The 16,264-nt window shown below is 32.8% G+C and overlaps 2 protein-coding genes across 3 annotated transcripts in view; one reads left to right on the forward strand and one right to left on the reverse strand.

Moving 5' to 3' along the window:
* The window catches only part of LOC119640855 (DNA-binding protein Ets97D-like), a 72,648-nt gene that overhangs the window by 46,538 nt on the left and 9,846 nt on the right, over window positions 1–16,264 (reverse strand). The window lies entirely within an intron of this gene.
* LOC119640853 (aminopeptidase N) overlaps window positions 1–16,264 on the forward strand; it is a 106,702-nt gene that overhangs the window by 26,559 nt on the left and 63,879 nt on the right. The window contains exons 2-4 of one of the 2 annotated variants that reach the window (XM_038039122.1): window positions 3,731–4,095; window positions 4,254–4,475; window positions 8,680–8,715. In XM_038039122.1, coding sequence (XP_037895050.1) covers window positions 4,451–4,475; window positions 8,680–8,715 — 61 coding nt within the window. In that variant the 5' untranslated portion in view covers window positions 3,731–4,095; window positions 4,254–4,450. Of the gene's footprint in view, window positions 1–3,730; window positions 4,476–8,679; window positions 8,716–16,264 lie in introns of both variants that reach the window. The other variant, XM_038039123.1, reaches the window with a different exon arrangement.

Raw genomic sequence — 16,264 nt, forward strand, 5'->3', positions numbered from 1 at the left:
TCGATAGAGATGAAAGTTTGTATAACATATTTGTTGTATTCGTTCTTTATACTCTATACCGCTGGATTAAGTGAATGCGGACGTATGTACCACCCAGATGTGCCCACCTTTTGTTATACCAAATTCAGAATCATTTTCTAAATCGATCTAAACCTGTCTGTCTGTTTGTTCGTCTAATGTCAGTGCATGCATTTTTGTGTTCAAGCTGTAGATCACAATTTTTCATACATTTTGATAAAATTTGGTACGCAGACGTAGTTGGGTTCAAGGACGAACGCTATTGAAGTGACTCAGTTCGCGACACTTTTTTGAAAAATTGCAAGTTTCCGCAAAAGTGGTTAAGTAGTAGTACTTCGGCATTCCAAATTGGTGTGAAATCTTTTGACTGGCTGGAGCAATTTTTGAATCCCCTCCCATATAAGCGTTCCTATGGAAATGGAAGCTTTATATAGTATAGGTCGAATTTCCATTTTCCAATGAAATCTACCTTACCAGATTTTGAAAAACATAGGTTTATTTTTTGGATGCCACCACCTATAAGGATTCTCATATGGCAAAAAGGTCAAATTGCTAAGTTTTTGTGATGAAACTTTTTTTATGATAGTAATTAAATAAAGAAATTAAAAGAAACTAATTGGAATCATATGGATGTATTTCTTGGCCTCGCTCCATACAAGATGCCCCATGAGTATTAAGTCGTTCGGAAAAAGTGTTAGTTTTCAATATTTTATGATGAAAATTAATTCATAGCAGCGTTTCGAATGAATATCGATCATATACGTCTATTTTTGTTTTTGTACCCCAAAAATATATAGGCGCTATCACAAAACGTAAAATCTTATATGGAGAGAAAATCGAATCTTCCAATATGCGGGCTTTCATGGAAATAATGTGTAATTTTTGGCGCATTATTACCACAACAAGCAACGAATAACGGTAGGGCATATGCAGGTCGATGTCGCCCGACTATAATGTTCTTACTTGTTATTTATTATAAAAATCATCAACGATTTGGTGATGGAAATAGGGAAAAAGGTGCCGTAAGCTAAATATTTAGCATCAAGATAAGATTCAAATAAAAAGTAAAACTTCTCATTGCAGACGGCTTAGGATATGTTTTATGTACACGTTAACTAATAGTTTTCGACTTAGCCTTAGGACTTTATGTTAAGTTTGTTTGCTTTTTGTTCAGTGGCAACCGAAGATAGATTGAGCTAAATTTGCCATAAGCTGTTACTCATTTTTTTCCTATTTCGAGCAAGAACAAATAACATGATAGATATAAAAAATGATTAGAATAAATAAAAAGATTGAAAAAGCTCCCTACAATTTTTTAATGCATTGCATTATAGTGCGGCAGTGAAGCGCATGATTTTTATTGAATGAGTTAACACATGAATTGCGATAGAATAACAAAAAAAAAAAATAAATAAAAAATAAAATGAAATATTATTTCCTCCCAGACAACGTTTATACATCACATGTAAATTAAATGTGAGATCATTTTCACTTTAGTATGCATTTGTGCTAATGTTTGCTTATGAATAATTTCACTAATTTCTATACAAAAGGAAAAAAGTAAAAAGTGATAAATAAATAAAATATCTTTACTAGAGCAAGTTCAGTGAATGAAAGAATTCTATTTGTTATACGCAATATAAAAAAAGGTGATAAATTAAAAGAAAATGAAAACACAAAAGAAATGATGTTCGACGGAGAGAGAGTCTGTTCACCGTTCACCATACTGTTTTACTATAATTATACCTTGGTAAACCAACTACAGGTACACTTTTGACTGACAATAAGTGACGATATTGCCAATGTAGTATGCGATGTAAGCGTAAGCATTCTATGACATAAAGGCAATAAAACTTCTACGGCAACGTCCTTCATGACCCTTTGTCTTGGCGCATTTAAAATACAAAAAGCACTTATGACATAGCCTGTAAATTGCGTTCTACATCAAGGTGTTTACACTACCTACCTACACAAGATAAAAAGAAAGCGTAAAAAGAAATAAATGGGTTCGCGAGCTCTGTGCATAACCTAAATTCTTCATAACAATCGATGAATACATGAGAAGGAGTGTAATTGAGCCTGATGAGAACCATGAAGTGGTGGAAATAACTTTTAATTTCTTAGGAAAACGTTGAATTGTGTTATCATGTTGTTATTTTCCACATAAATCCGCAGATTTTACTAAGACGTTCCGTTGCTCGCAATAATCAAGCATAAATAGGATCTGCTGCCGAGTAACATTACGGCGCACTCTTCAATGTCGTTTGTAAAATAATCGAAATGCTTAGTTGAAATGCATCTCTGGCGAATTGAAATCAAACCGCGTACATTGACGGACGTTACAATGATAATCCTGTTCAGCAAGCAATCGAGCTCTTTACGCAGAAACCCATAACCACGGATTCATTTTGCTTACATAGCAACAAGATGCAATAGTTGCATGATATTCTCGTAAACGACCCGAATTTGTTGCTTACCCTTAGCTCTCGTGCTCTAAGTATTTCTTCGAGGAGCATGTAGGATAACTTTTGAACAAATTTGAAACATTGATTGCTTCTGAGATTCAATTTGAAGAAAGTCGTCGCTGGGTTATACAAAATGGTCGGTTAAAAATTCGGATGAAACAAAATTTCATGTACGCGCACACTTAAGGCAACAAATTTTTTATAACCTAGAGAAAGTTTTACAGTTGTATTAGTTATTGTAAAGTAGGTGGATATGTCTGCAAGCCTGCGTATACATACACATTATTGTTATGTTAGACGGTGTTACCACTAAGTGTTTCTACATTGACTTTTAATAAATATGCGAGGAAGTTTTCAAATCTACGCAAACGGTAAGCCTTGAATTTTACGTTGGACGTGTTTGTGTTTTTGTGTATTCAGGGACAAGATTTGTACACAGATCACGACCACTTTCATATTTAATATGTCGGATTCAAATCTATAAGCAAAGTATTGACATTCTAGCTCTCGTTTTCGTAACATGGGAGACGAAAGGCTGATTGATGGACCGACAGACATAAGTAATCGTTTAGTTTTGATCATTCTTAGCGATATGCTTATATATTCTTTCTCCAAATCGAATATATTTAAATGTACATATTCTGTGTAAAAAATGACCGGAATTGTTGACGAAGACGCTAACTCATCAAAATTTATTTCGAAGGCTGAGAAACAAACCACACATAAGTTGGCCATTAAGCAGTTCGATAGCTAAATTTGCCTAGATTTGCCAGCTTACAGCTACACACAAGACTAACGCTGCGGCGGATCAATTTATGACCCCTCTTGCCAACGATATGTTTTAGATGCAATCAATATGCACTAAATATGCACTTTAGAGAGATTCTCTGCAAATGCAACGAGAAAACAAGTATGCTTTCACCCTTTACTGGGTAGACGTAATAAAAATTACTATTTATTCAGACAACGCTAAAGGTCTTTGACATTAGATTAAAATAGATAAGATAGCTATTTATTTATGATTTTCTCTCATTATTGTTGTATATATTAATTAACTTGCTGTAGAAAAGCAAGCACAAGTCCAATCGCAAATGAATTTTGCTTAGTTAGAACCGAACTCCTCACATGATTTATCTAAAACTCATAAACATATTTTATGTTCAAAATAGTAATAATAATAAAGTATGTACACGTTATGCGTAAAACATTTTAATGATGCGTTTGTTATGTGGTTCTTTTATTTGCAGATTTTTACAGAAAGCACGCAAGAAAATCAACGTTCAGGCAAGGGAAAGTGGTAATGTTGTAGTGGCCTAATGAGATTTATTACGACGCTGTTTCTCATATAGGCGCATAAGCTTTTACGGCATTTTTACGGAACACATCACCAAGTATCCAAACCAAGTATCAGTAAAACCGAATGTCTTACATTTGACTCAGAATCAAGAGAAATAAAAAAGAAAAGCAAATGTTGCTTCAGTTGTTGTGATGCATTAAAGTCAAGTGAAGTTGGGAAAAGTAGTGCTGCAGTGCGCAACTCGGTCGTAATTAAAGCAACCAACCGACAACGCGGCAATAAAACAATTTATATAGAATTTTGTAATGAGTTTTGGTATTCAAGGCAATCTTTCCTACTGATGCCCATTGGATGAAGTATTTCTTCTTCTTCATTCCATACGTTACTCCGTGAATTCAAGTGTTTTTTCTGGGTTCTAGATTTTTCAATATTTATTTCTCTATTTTTGTGTTTCAAATTTTATTGTTTTGCAGAAATTTTAATTTAAGTAAATGAAGATTTTTACGAAATTGAAATAGTGTAAGACGAAGCAAACAAGTTTTTAAAAAGTAGTGTATAGAAAAAACATTACAAAAAAAAGAGAGAAATTTTGAAGCGACATATTTTTTTCGCTAAGAGAAAAAGGAAATCAGCAAAAATTCCCGGCAACAAGTTGTATTCGTTTGGTACCATGGAAGGCGGTTATATTAATGAAGGTAACTGTCGACCTATATATATGTATATAGTAAAAGTAATAATTTTAAGCATGTTTGTAATTCCGTTTCAATCAATTAATTAATTTCATTTCTCAACAAAATACTTCGCTCACTTAAAAAGGTATCCACACGTTAAACAAACGTATGTATTCGTTTCCAAAACAAAACACATAAATAATTTTTTTTTTTTTTTTTTTTTTGTGATACTTCTCTTCACACACCCACAAACTTTTAAATTAACACATTTATAGTTCAATGCACACTGAAAACTTTTTTTTCCTTAATAAAAAGAGCCGCCACAACTAAAAACATATGGAACGGCAAACAAAATAAAAAGAAAAAAAGACAAGGAGAAAAAAATGCTCAAAGTCAAATTTATTTTAAGACACACTTTAACACCCGTAGAGAAGTGTGCATTTCATTTTATTGCTTGGACATTTTTAGAACATCAAATGCCATCAAAAAAAGTAATACATCAAATAGAAAAGGCGCTTCTTGCCTTGTTGTATTGGAAAATTGCATTCACTAAAGGTGCATATACATGCATATATATTTATATAGGCGGACTAGACAAAGAATCATCCCACCATTGACTTTGAATATTTTGGATATTTTAAGATTTAAGAATTCATTTTATTCTTCTCTACATCTTCTCTTTTCTATGTAAATACTAAACGCATTTTTTTTCTTTCTACGCAATGTTAAGGATATTCACGCAATAAAGTATTTTTGGTTTTAGTCGTAGTGCACTTGATGTACTGCATTTGGCCTCTTGTTGATAGAGCGGGGTCTGCATCTACATCGTTCTCTTATGATTAGTAGTGTATCAGAATGATTGAATCTATCTATGTGGCTTTCTTTCCAGATATACTAAGAAAATAAAAGCTTGTCAACTTGTGCTCAGAAATATTCTCAGCTTATAGATATCTATCAAGTTTAAAAGTGGATCAAAGTAGACGCTTCTTATTCTATGCCTTTAGTAAAGTGGCAAAGCTTTGCTTAATAGTAAGCTTTAAAAGCTTGTAATTAATGTTTAAAAAAAAAATAGTCCGCCCCATCTATGCTTTAAGAAAGTTTTTTATTAGACTCGGCCAATATTTTCATAAACAAGAACTTTTCAAAGCTCATATTCGACAGTTATGTAAAACGTGCAGGGGCTGAAATGTTTCCTAATAAATCTAGGGCTTTCAAATTGTTGAGCATAGTTACTCGATAGATCGTTGGGCAGAAATAATGCGCCATCAAATCTCATCATTTGTCTTCTAATAGACTGCTTACACAACAACGTTCAAAATTCACTTCTAATCTATAATCTTTTCAAAGACCAATTGGTACCATTCTTATGTAAAAAAACAAGCCTTCAAGTTTCCTTTGCGCAATTAAGTTATAATAGTTAGACTTTAAAGCTTTCTGCGAGACTTGGGATTATCTATCTATCTACACATTCAAAATTTTAAAAAGTCAAAAGCCAAACGTATCTTATGTCAATGTCAACTGTATAAACACGAAGGTAACGAGCTTTAACGAATACTTATTGGCATTTGCGGACATTTGAAATTAACTTCATACAAGAGCTTTACGTACATTTAATACTCTTCGTAAAACTTTCGCTGTAACCTGTGTATCTGCCAATACGTTTTCAGCGTCCATTTCTCGCTTTTTATACCTAACACCGAAGAATGTCAAAACGCTTGCAACGTCCGGAAGGAAGTTCCTGAGAATCCACAAAGTATATGATCTTCTTGATCAGCACGTCCGTCGGTCTGTTTGCGCAATGTCCGTTTTAAACATTTTTCTAGTCGCCAAAATGGAGTTGTCGACTTAAGTTTGGCAGAAGCGTTGGAAATTCTTTCACGCAGGTTGGTATTAAAAATGAACCAAATCGGTTGTAGGATACGTTTATAGTATCTGGCTAGACTGAGAACACCTCCGCTTTTCAAAAAGAATGATAAATTCGTTTTTTGCGCATTACTCATAAACTATAGCAAATAAATGTACAAAAATCTGAACGCACATTCTATGCGCGATGATGTAGCACCTGCACAAAAAGGGAAAAAACTGACTACGCTGACACTGATAACGCGCAGAAGCGCACGCGTCAAAAAACCCCATAAATTATATAAATTCTTGGCCAGTTTCAAATTCGGAAGGCGCGTAAGCATCTTCATCTGTTCATCGGTCCGTCTGCCCAACTGTGTGGCAACATTCTCGAGTTCGCAAACACGCAGCAAAATTTTAAAATGATCACAAAACCCTTCAAAGGGGACCCCTACAATCGCAGCTTACCTTGAGCAACTCTGCTTTTCATATTCTATGCTTGTCACTCATAAAGTACAACACCTACGCAAAACGTAGAGATGAGCATTATTTTCCACAAAATATTTTTCAAACATTTTCTTGGTACCTCTTTCAGGTAACAAATAAGAAAAGCCCTCGTAAACCACTCCTACCAAGTCTGTCTATATTAAGCTTAGGCGAGATCTTAAGTTTTCCATCTTTTGTTTTATTCATGACTACCCTTGATATAAAATCTGTTCGTAGTTTTATATGCAAATTTTTCTTAATTATTCTCTTTATGTGAACACTCAAAATTATATTTTTCAATTACTTGTTTATTCTATTTAAATATAATAATACATTTACGTACATATTTACACATGTCAGGCAGATTAGCATTTTTTTCATTCTTTTAGTAGCAGTGTTAGTCATTCAAACTGATATTTTTCTGCAAACTACATATATATTTATTGAAATTTTATTTAAATAGAGAATGACGTTACTCTTGCTAATATCTATCTATATCTATTTTGTAAAATTATTTTTAGTAAATTTTTCGTTTCGTTTGTTAGTTTTTGCAAGCACAATGCATTCAACGAAACGAAGCAAAAAAGTAGAAAAATATTGAAAATAGTTTTTAAATGAAAATGTTTTAGTGCAAATTGAGAAGACAGACAATAAACAATAAAGCTGAAATGTTCACATCAACAACCGAGCAAATGCATAATAATTCAAAAACTCATTTTCCAAGTCACACAAATCACTTTGCGAAACCCTCTTTGATCAAATAATAGTAATATACTTTTAAATTATAAAATTGTCGAGTATGCATGATGAGGATTTTCCTCTACATTTTATTAAGGAGAAAAATTCTTACGAATTTAGGCACAGATAGCATATCTTGTCTTAGAGATTACGTTAGTCTCTGGACTAACACCATCTAAATTTTTGGCTTCGCCATAAACATTGTTTTTAGGCATTAAGACATGATTTGCTACACGTTCCGAACAACCGTCATTTTTTAGTAACAATTTCCATATTTCGGCCGATATCATTTTTTGCATCTCTTTCCATTACTTTTTTCTTCCTTTCAGCTTTTTGCCTCTACCTATGCAGTGATTTGAGGGACTTCATTTTCCTTTCTCTTTCCTTTCTCCTTGTCATTACTTTTCTGTCCTTTCATGCGTTAGGTTTTCGCCCAATATTGTAATTTGGAGTCAATTTTTATTTTTTCTTCTCTCTCTTTCTCTCTCTATATATATATATATATCTCCCTAAAATCCTCACTCTCTGCTTTTCACTTTTCGTTTTTCTCGCCTTACATTCTCCTTCTGCCTCCCTCGCTCTTTCTCACATTTCTCCATTTCTGTTAGATTACGGTGGCATGAGCTTTGAGTGATTGACTCCCTATCCCTCTCTCTCTATCTCTCTCTTCCCCCAAACTTCTGCTTTCTTTCATTTCTTTGCATATTTTTGCTTTTTCTTCTAAGCTAAATTCTAACATATGCGTCAGCGCCCTAAATCATGCGTCTATCCGGCTGGCGAAATAAAAAATTTATTAAAGAGGTGGACTTAATGAATTCCCTTATCTATGACCTCTCTTATTAAAATTAAAAGATGTTAACTCAATAGGAGATTGGAGTGAAAGTCGCTTATGATGCTTGAGCGTGAGCTTTAAGTCTGCAAAAATTTTCATCATTCGCTTTGTACATAATCTTGTCATGTTCAATTAATTTTCGATTCGATTTCATCATAGCACAAGGCACATAACTTTTTGATCTTCCCTCACAATCATTCTATCATTCATTCTATGCAATTAAGAGAAAAAGAAATTAATCGAAATTGAATTTTTATTTTCTTTGAAATGCTGCATTATTCTCTGTATATACATATATATACATATTTACATATAAACGAACATCTGCAGAGGATTCAGATGCTATTATAGGAGTGGAAAGTCCAGGTAAATTATTATTCAATAAAACAGAAAAATTCATATACATGCACTGAAGAAGTATATAACACAGTTATTTCTCAAGTCATCCTTGTCATGATGACATCATCATATCGCTCTACTTCCATTACTGGTTACTGTTGCCGCTATTTAAAAATTTAAGCTACCAAAAATTTCAAAGCGTTGAAAGAAACTTTTTCAAAAGTTGCAAATAATCTTTTGTCTGCGTGTATTGTTGCTAACTTCTAAGAAGTTGAAGAAAAGAGAAAAAAAAAAAATGGAAAAAAACTCAGTATGTCTGATGACCTAAATTTTTAGTTCAACTCTTGGGTTTTGCGTTTTTTGTTTTTTATTTTATTTTATTTCCCCTCCTTTTAACTTGATGTTTTTGTGATAGTAAATTTCAAAGAATATGATTTTTTTTTTTTTTTTGTTTTTACAAGAGTTCTCAGCAACAACAACCAAGATATTGATTATGGTTGGAATTAACAAACGAAAAGAATTGTTAAAAACATTCTGAGATTTTTAAAGCCAAAGCATTTAAAAAAGTCTTTTTTTATTATTTTTATGAGTTTTCTTTAACGAGCGAACATACGTTTATCCATGTTTACATTTAATAGAGGCGTTGTAAGAGGGCATAAAATTTTATTTGAATAATTGAATAACAAACAAGTTGTTTAACTGAATTTCGCTGTTTTGTGAAGATATTCCCTCGTTTTTTACTGGAGCAGAACTAAACCATATTCGAAGAAATTTCCGCAAAACCACACCCAACTGCAAGTTGTGGAATAAATTTATAGGGCAGGTGGGAATTTATGGATTATAAATATCGAGAAAATCATTATTTTTAGAATATTTGCTGCAATGGTATGCGTAGACATCTAAAGTTATTAATTATTTCCCTATATAATTGAATAAATTTGTAGGGAACACTAAGCTTACTTGTTAAAGTTGTTGTAGGCATCTTGAAATGCTTGGTTGAACAATGTTGAGGTTATAGCCGATCTCTCGAGCAGTGAAATGAAAATCGGAATCGTTTGAAGTTTTGCTTTAAACGCTTTACTTAGTTTCACTTTCAATTGTACTTGAACGTGAAAAATTTGAATGGAATGAGATCACATATTTGAATCTCCTCTTATGCAAACGTTCTTCCAAGTAGCAGGAGTTGGTTGAAGGGCAAAGTCTAGTGGTTAGTGTTTTATTATGAAAATTGGTCCCAGAATTATGATTTGATATATAAGATTATTGTGTTGAATGTTGGCCAGAATGATCTGTTTTTCAAATATGATATGTATATTTAAGTATATATGTATAGGAAGCTTTATAAAAAAGAAGTCATTAAATAATACTAAGGCGCAATTCTTTTTCTATTATGACCAAAGTAGATGAGAGGTTGGGTTTAAATGTGCTGTAGGGTATATAAGGGCCGTTCTTGCTTCACTATAAAGTTTTAACTTGTTACATCCTACATCACTTGTGGATATGTTAATAAGCGCATGTATGCAACGCCTCTTATTGTATCGATCCATTCAGAATCACTTTCAGAATCACTTTTACAATTACTTTCGGAATTGATCTAAGCTTGTCTTCTCCCCGTCTGTCTGAAAAGTCTTCTTCTTCTTAAACTACAGACCGCGATCTTTAGATATATTGACGAAATTTGCTACAAGAACGAACGCTTGCAAAAATACTTTGGGTCGAAACACTATTTTGAAAGTACAAGTGGTTTAAGGTACTTAATGGCGGGCCTTGGCCTGCTACACTGTTTTTGCTTGTTTTCATTATGCTCCTACTACGAACAGTGTCAGCTTTCTATCCCTACTACCGTAATAAAGCATATTTAATTATCTTTGAAAAAAATAGTTTTCGACGAATGTTTTGTAAAATTTTATTTATATCACAATCAATTAATTTATTCAAAAGACTGTGTAGCGGTTTAGAAAGTGGTTTTGCTTTTGCTTTAACATTAACAACTTTTCCGTAAACACATGTATTGTTCCTTTAAGAACCTGTGGGTGGAGACGGAAAAGTCATGAAAAAAAAACCAAAATAATCCCCTCGAAAGCGCCATGTTTCGTCCATATATCGGCATTCAAACAGTAAATTTATTAGTATTACAAACACTTATTAGTATCTTTCTTTTTGTATTTGTTTTTAATCCAAATAAGTTATTAGGCATTTAATATTTCCTACATCCCATGCATATAAATATATTGTAGAATTTATTAATGAAAAATTTCACATTTTACATATTTTTATTAGTTTAATGAAATATTGTTGCACTTTGTACCTTAACGATAAAGCAAAGATGAATTCAACGAATGAATGTGTGTGTGTGTGTGTGTGTGTGTGTGGGAGTGCTTTTACAATGCGGTTCATTAGTAACCTAAACAGTATGCTGGATATATTAATATGTAATTATTGTTTATTTCAATACACTATATATATATATATATATATATGTATGTGTATGTGTATGTGTAAATTTGTATATGTTTACGTTTTCGGTATGAGTTTTGAATTAATTATAATTTTATGTTTTATTTTTCCTCTCGTCGGGTAATTTGAGGTGAACAATGCTTAACATTGTAACATATTAATTATCATTTTGGTCAAGTAATCAATTTAAATGAAAGGTAACAAATTAACGCTAACCGAAGTGTAAATTAAATTGTACGTTTGCCAACATTAACTGCGGTTTCTATATATGTGCGCTGGTTGGTTGGGTATATCATGTTAACGAAATTGTATAAAATTTATTATACATATATTGCGATTATTTTCGTCTAATCATCGTTCGCTTCGTTTTGCCGAAATAATTCATTTTAAGAGTAGATTAAAATCGTTTTTATAAATGAAACCTCAAAACGAATACGACAAACGTATGGCTTTAATGTGTCAATCAGTTGGGCATTTGTAAATTTGAGCTCAACAAATTCTGTATAAAAGTGCATTGCATGCTCTACTTCATTCCTTCTCCCTTTGGCAGTGCGGTGAAGTAGCTTAGCGGAGCTTATAACATGTTGGCCAATGTTAAACTGTTTGATAGAATGGCGTAACTTTTTACAAGCTGTATAAGCTACATTTCAGCTGAAACCGCTTATGTTCTAAAACTGTTTTTGTGTGCAGAGTATTCCATTAACGGCGTTATTCAGGTCATAAGGTTCCTCTAACTTGTTTAAAAAATGCAAAAGGAAGTGGTAGCTGCATGCAGTTCCTAACTAACGCGCGCAATCCTCCATTCATTTACCATATTCGATTCAAAATTCGATTAAAATCTTCATTCATTAATTCGAAGTGAAACTTAAACGACCGTTGGGTTATCATTTCAAAAAAAAAAAAAAAAAAAATAGAAGCGATTTCCGTGCAAAGATACTTTGTTGTAAATGAAGATTTATCTTAACAGATCCTTACCAGGTCACTTAATAGGGTTCTACATAACTCTTTAAGTAAGCCTCCAAATTCAACTTGATAAGCGTCTTTGCTAATTAAACTTGATTATCTTTACCTCTTTTTTAATGGATCGACGCTTCTTATTATGTTTTCAGTACATTGCCCTTAGATCGGGCCGATATACGCTTAAGTATCTGCTTACATGTAATTGATTGCGAGCAATTCTCTTCTAGATGGATTCAATCTATTGCCGCAGAACTTCCTCTGTTATGACGATACCCCGAAAAGGAGTCCTCACACCTAATTCTTTTCGTACGAAGCTTATGTTCTGTTTGAAAGATGAAAGAAGTAATGACTACGAGTAACACTTTAAATAAACTTAGGCGTGCTTTTTTTTTATAAGGAAATAACAAATTTTACTAATACATCAGCAAAAACTTTATATCGCTTACCCAACAAAAAGATTAATAATTTATGAAAGTGATGACAAGTACCAGTTTAATGTTTTGCTTACATTTTAAAAGTATACGTCCAGTTGGTCTTGTGTTGAGTTCGAAGTTGCATTCTGCCCTGCACCATGTGTTTTCGCCTTCTAAATTTCTTGTGAAACGTTGGTCGAAACAAAAATTTTATAAGTTTATCAGGTAGTGAAGTAAAAATTTATTCGAGGTGAATATCCTTCATCGATGTTTAGTCCTTGCGGAGATTAAATGAGTGAAAGGTATAATTGATAATGTAATTAATTGATTCTAGTTGAATGCAACTATTTTTCGGTTAGCAGATAGGACGGGATGACGTTTTAATAATGCTGACTAAAGATTGTGGAAGCGCTGTGGTTTTGACAAATCGGTCAATCGGTCCCTTTCATGTTTTTTATTTTTATAAAAGTCCCTATTATAGGAATCTGAAACTCTTTAGCAAGAAATCATATCTTAAGGTATTGCTCTTATACCGTCCACCGCATGTGATACAATGACGCCATAAAGAAGAACCTGAGATAGAGCCACCTTTTATTATACCGTTCAATGCAGAATTACTTTCTAAATAGATCGAAGCTCGTCTGTCCTTCTGTTCATCTTATTTTCTTGCGTTCAGCAGCAATTATTGAGTTATTTTGATAAACTACAGTACGTCGACATGCCCAAGGAGGAATGCTATTGAAAATGGTTCGGATCGGACCACTTCCCATACAATAGTTCATTTTAAAAAGTCGTTATATGAATAACTGTAATTAGAAAGAAGAGGAGCAGGGTATTTAATATATACCCACCAATTTTTTATTTCATATGAACACACAAAATTTGCCAAAATATCGTAATATTGTAAGGACCTTCTTCATTTCAGGCTAGTTCTCCATTTTGTTACTGTAAAGCTGTAAAAGGAAGGAAGACGACAAGTAAGAAAATCGTATCTACCTTCCAACGATATGTGGGCACTTCTCTTAGTAGGTCTTCAAAAAATAAATACGTATATATTAGATATGCTCAATTTTTTGCCTTTGTCCAATTGATCAAAAAAAACTACTCCGCATCTATTCCCCGCTAGATTTCAAGCTGAAAATGTTCACCCTAACAAGCAAGCAGATCCAAGCGATCTTTATAACCAATTTTCATTTTTAATGGAAATCGTTGTAAGTTCAAAAAACAGGCGGCAGACAATTGGACAGAGGGACATAACTAAAATTAGTTAGAAGATTTCAAGTCATTAATATAAAATACATATGTATACTTAATATAATCTGTGAAGTCTGACAGGCGCTATCAAGGATAAAATATAATCAATATGCTTTCAACCTCCATTGATGGGCGTTAGGAAGAAGGGATGTTTACAAGGAATTCAATAAATTATTTATTGAAATTGTTTTATTGACACTTTGATTGATATTAAAGTGTCAATTATTTTACATTCATACTTAATAGTTTCACTTAACATATGAATAACTTATTGACACAGCATGTCTTTGAAATAAAATGATAACAAGAGAGCGTTTTGTGAAACTAAAGATACGCAGTAAAATTTTATTATGTTAAAAGTGTTAATTGCACACGCAGATAATACTTCAGTTGGTAAGACTCTTATATATTTACAGCGCGACATACAAGTATGGCTTTATGTAAATGTTTTTATATGATCTTTTAAAAGCGAAAATGCAGTTTTGCACTCGAATCACATAGTGTTGGGTTATAAAAAAAAACATGTCACTATGGATTTTACGACCATGTTTCCGAACTGACACTTTAGTCAAATGCACGGCATTTAATAAATAAATATTCGTAAATGTGATATCCACAAAACGACTTTAAACAAGATCTCAATAACAAGCCGAGGTTATGTAAATTTTATATAAAATTTACATTATTCGATCTCCAAGCATTCACTTGCTTGCTGCCCCACTTTCTACAGTCTCATTCTCAGATATTACGTCATTATTAGCGCCGATAGTAGCATTAATTGGCTAAGACCTCAATTAAGTTTCTAGCTAATCTTTGTTAATTTTTGTTTTTAATTCACTTACAGATCAAATTGTACTACAATAGTTAATTTGCGGTTAATATCAAATGGATGCAAGTAATGAAGTCATCGCAAAAATTGTAAAGAATTAGTAAATTTAATTATTCACTAATAGACTTAGTTTGGAATATATTGCGACATAAAATAATAAAACATTAGTTTGGCTTATATAGTGACGTGAAAAATCGCATAATATCGGGACCATCGTTGTAGTTTTTGTGTATGTTGAAAGATGGCAATTACATTGTTACTGACGGCGTTCTTACTTTTGCAATAATGAGCTTGCAGTAATCATTTTCGTGCACTTGCACATGCATCTCTTCAGATATCGTTATTCCATGTGCAAGACAGCGAGAAATGCCCTCAATACCCCATAACGCATATAAGTTTCATATCAGGGCAATGTTGAAATTTAATTTAACCGAATACACCTTTTTCTCCATCACTCACTATTCTGCTGTTGGAACCCGCAAGGATGGCAAAAGTTTAGACACAAAGAAGACTCAATCCAACTACTATTAGCTTATGACTACAAGTCGATTTTGAAAATCGATACAATCTGCTCACATTGGCATCACTATAACATAAAGTACTATAGTTTTATTGATGTGAAACCCCGTAGGTATATTTGCAAAGACAATCGAGTACAGTCGCCAGCAAGCAAACTTGATCCACAAAAAAGTAGACGAAAATTGCGACTTTTAGGTTGAACATAAGATTACCGGACGGACAGGAGGACAGACAGATACGCTTAGATCGATTCAAAAAGTGATTCTGACGTGACCGGTGTAATATACGTTGAAACTATATCAAGTCCTTCTGTTTAGTGTGTTTAGTACTTTATAAACCCTTGTACCGCAAGTGATGAAGAGCATGAAAACATATATGACTCATAACTGTGCCTGGTATTATAATTTATGAAACCCAAAGGCCAACTGATAGATAAGGGAATGCATATATATTATGTATGTCTTCGTAAATTGTAAAAAGTTACAAACGGAATAATAAAGTTGGCATAACCGTCTATTTATAGTGATGGAAATTGACAAAATAGTTAGATAATAATTAATATTTTGTAATTAATGCTTTGTAATAAAGTGAGAGTTTTTCCCTTTTTTCGTTTTCTAACGTCGTTTCAATTTAATATGGGTGACTGCAGTAATTTACGTGCACTTAACACCTACGTTCATAAGTATTTTCGCTTATTCTAATACGGTTACGTTTCGTTAATCAAATAACTAGACGTCGTCGCCGCTTTGTGATTTATTATACGTGCCCTGGCATAGACATCAAATTTCAATTTCATTATAATATATCTATCTAGAGGAGGATTAATTTAATTTATTTGCTGGTGATATAATACAAAATGCAATCGAAAAGAAACACAAAAAAAAAAAAAGCTTAACTTATGTTAATTTTATGCAAAATTAAACAAAGCTGTCTACTATTACATCTTTTTGTGGTTCGCAATAAATTCGTTTCGAAATGAAAATAAAGGATTAAGAATCATAGAAGTGGGCGGTTAAGCCATTACATGTCTGACACAAATTTTGCAAAAGATACATAATTTAAAAGTTTTCATTATAAACTGAACTTAACGTTGCGTAACGACTTAAAGATTACCTAGGCAGTCATAGATAGCGCTCTTTAATAA

Source organism: Glossina fuscipes, unplaced genomic scaffold (assembly GCF_014805625.2).
Source record: "Glossina fuscipes isolate IAEA_lab_2018 unplaced genomic scaffold, Yale_Gfus_2 128, whole genome shotgun sequence".
In the NCBI taxonomy this organism is placed as follows: Eukaryota; Metazoa; Arthropoda; class Insecta; order Diptera; family Glossinidae; genus Glossina; species Glossina fuscipes.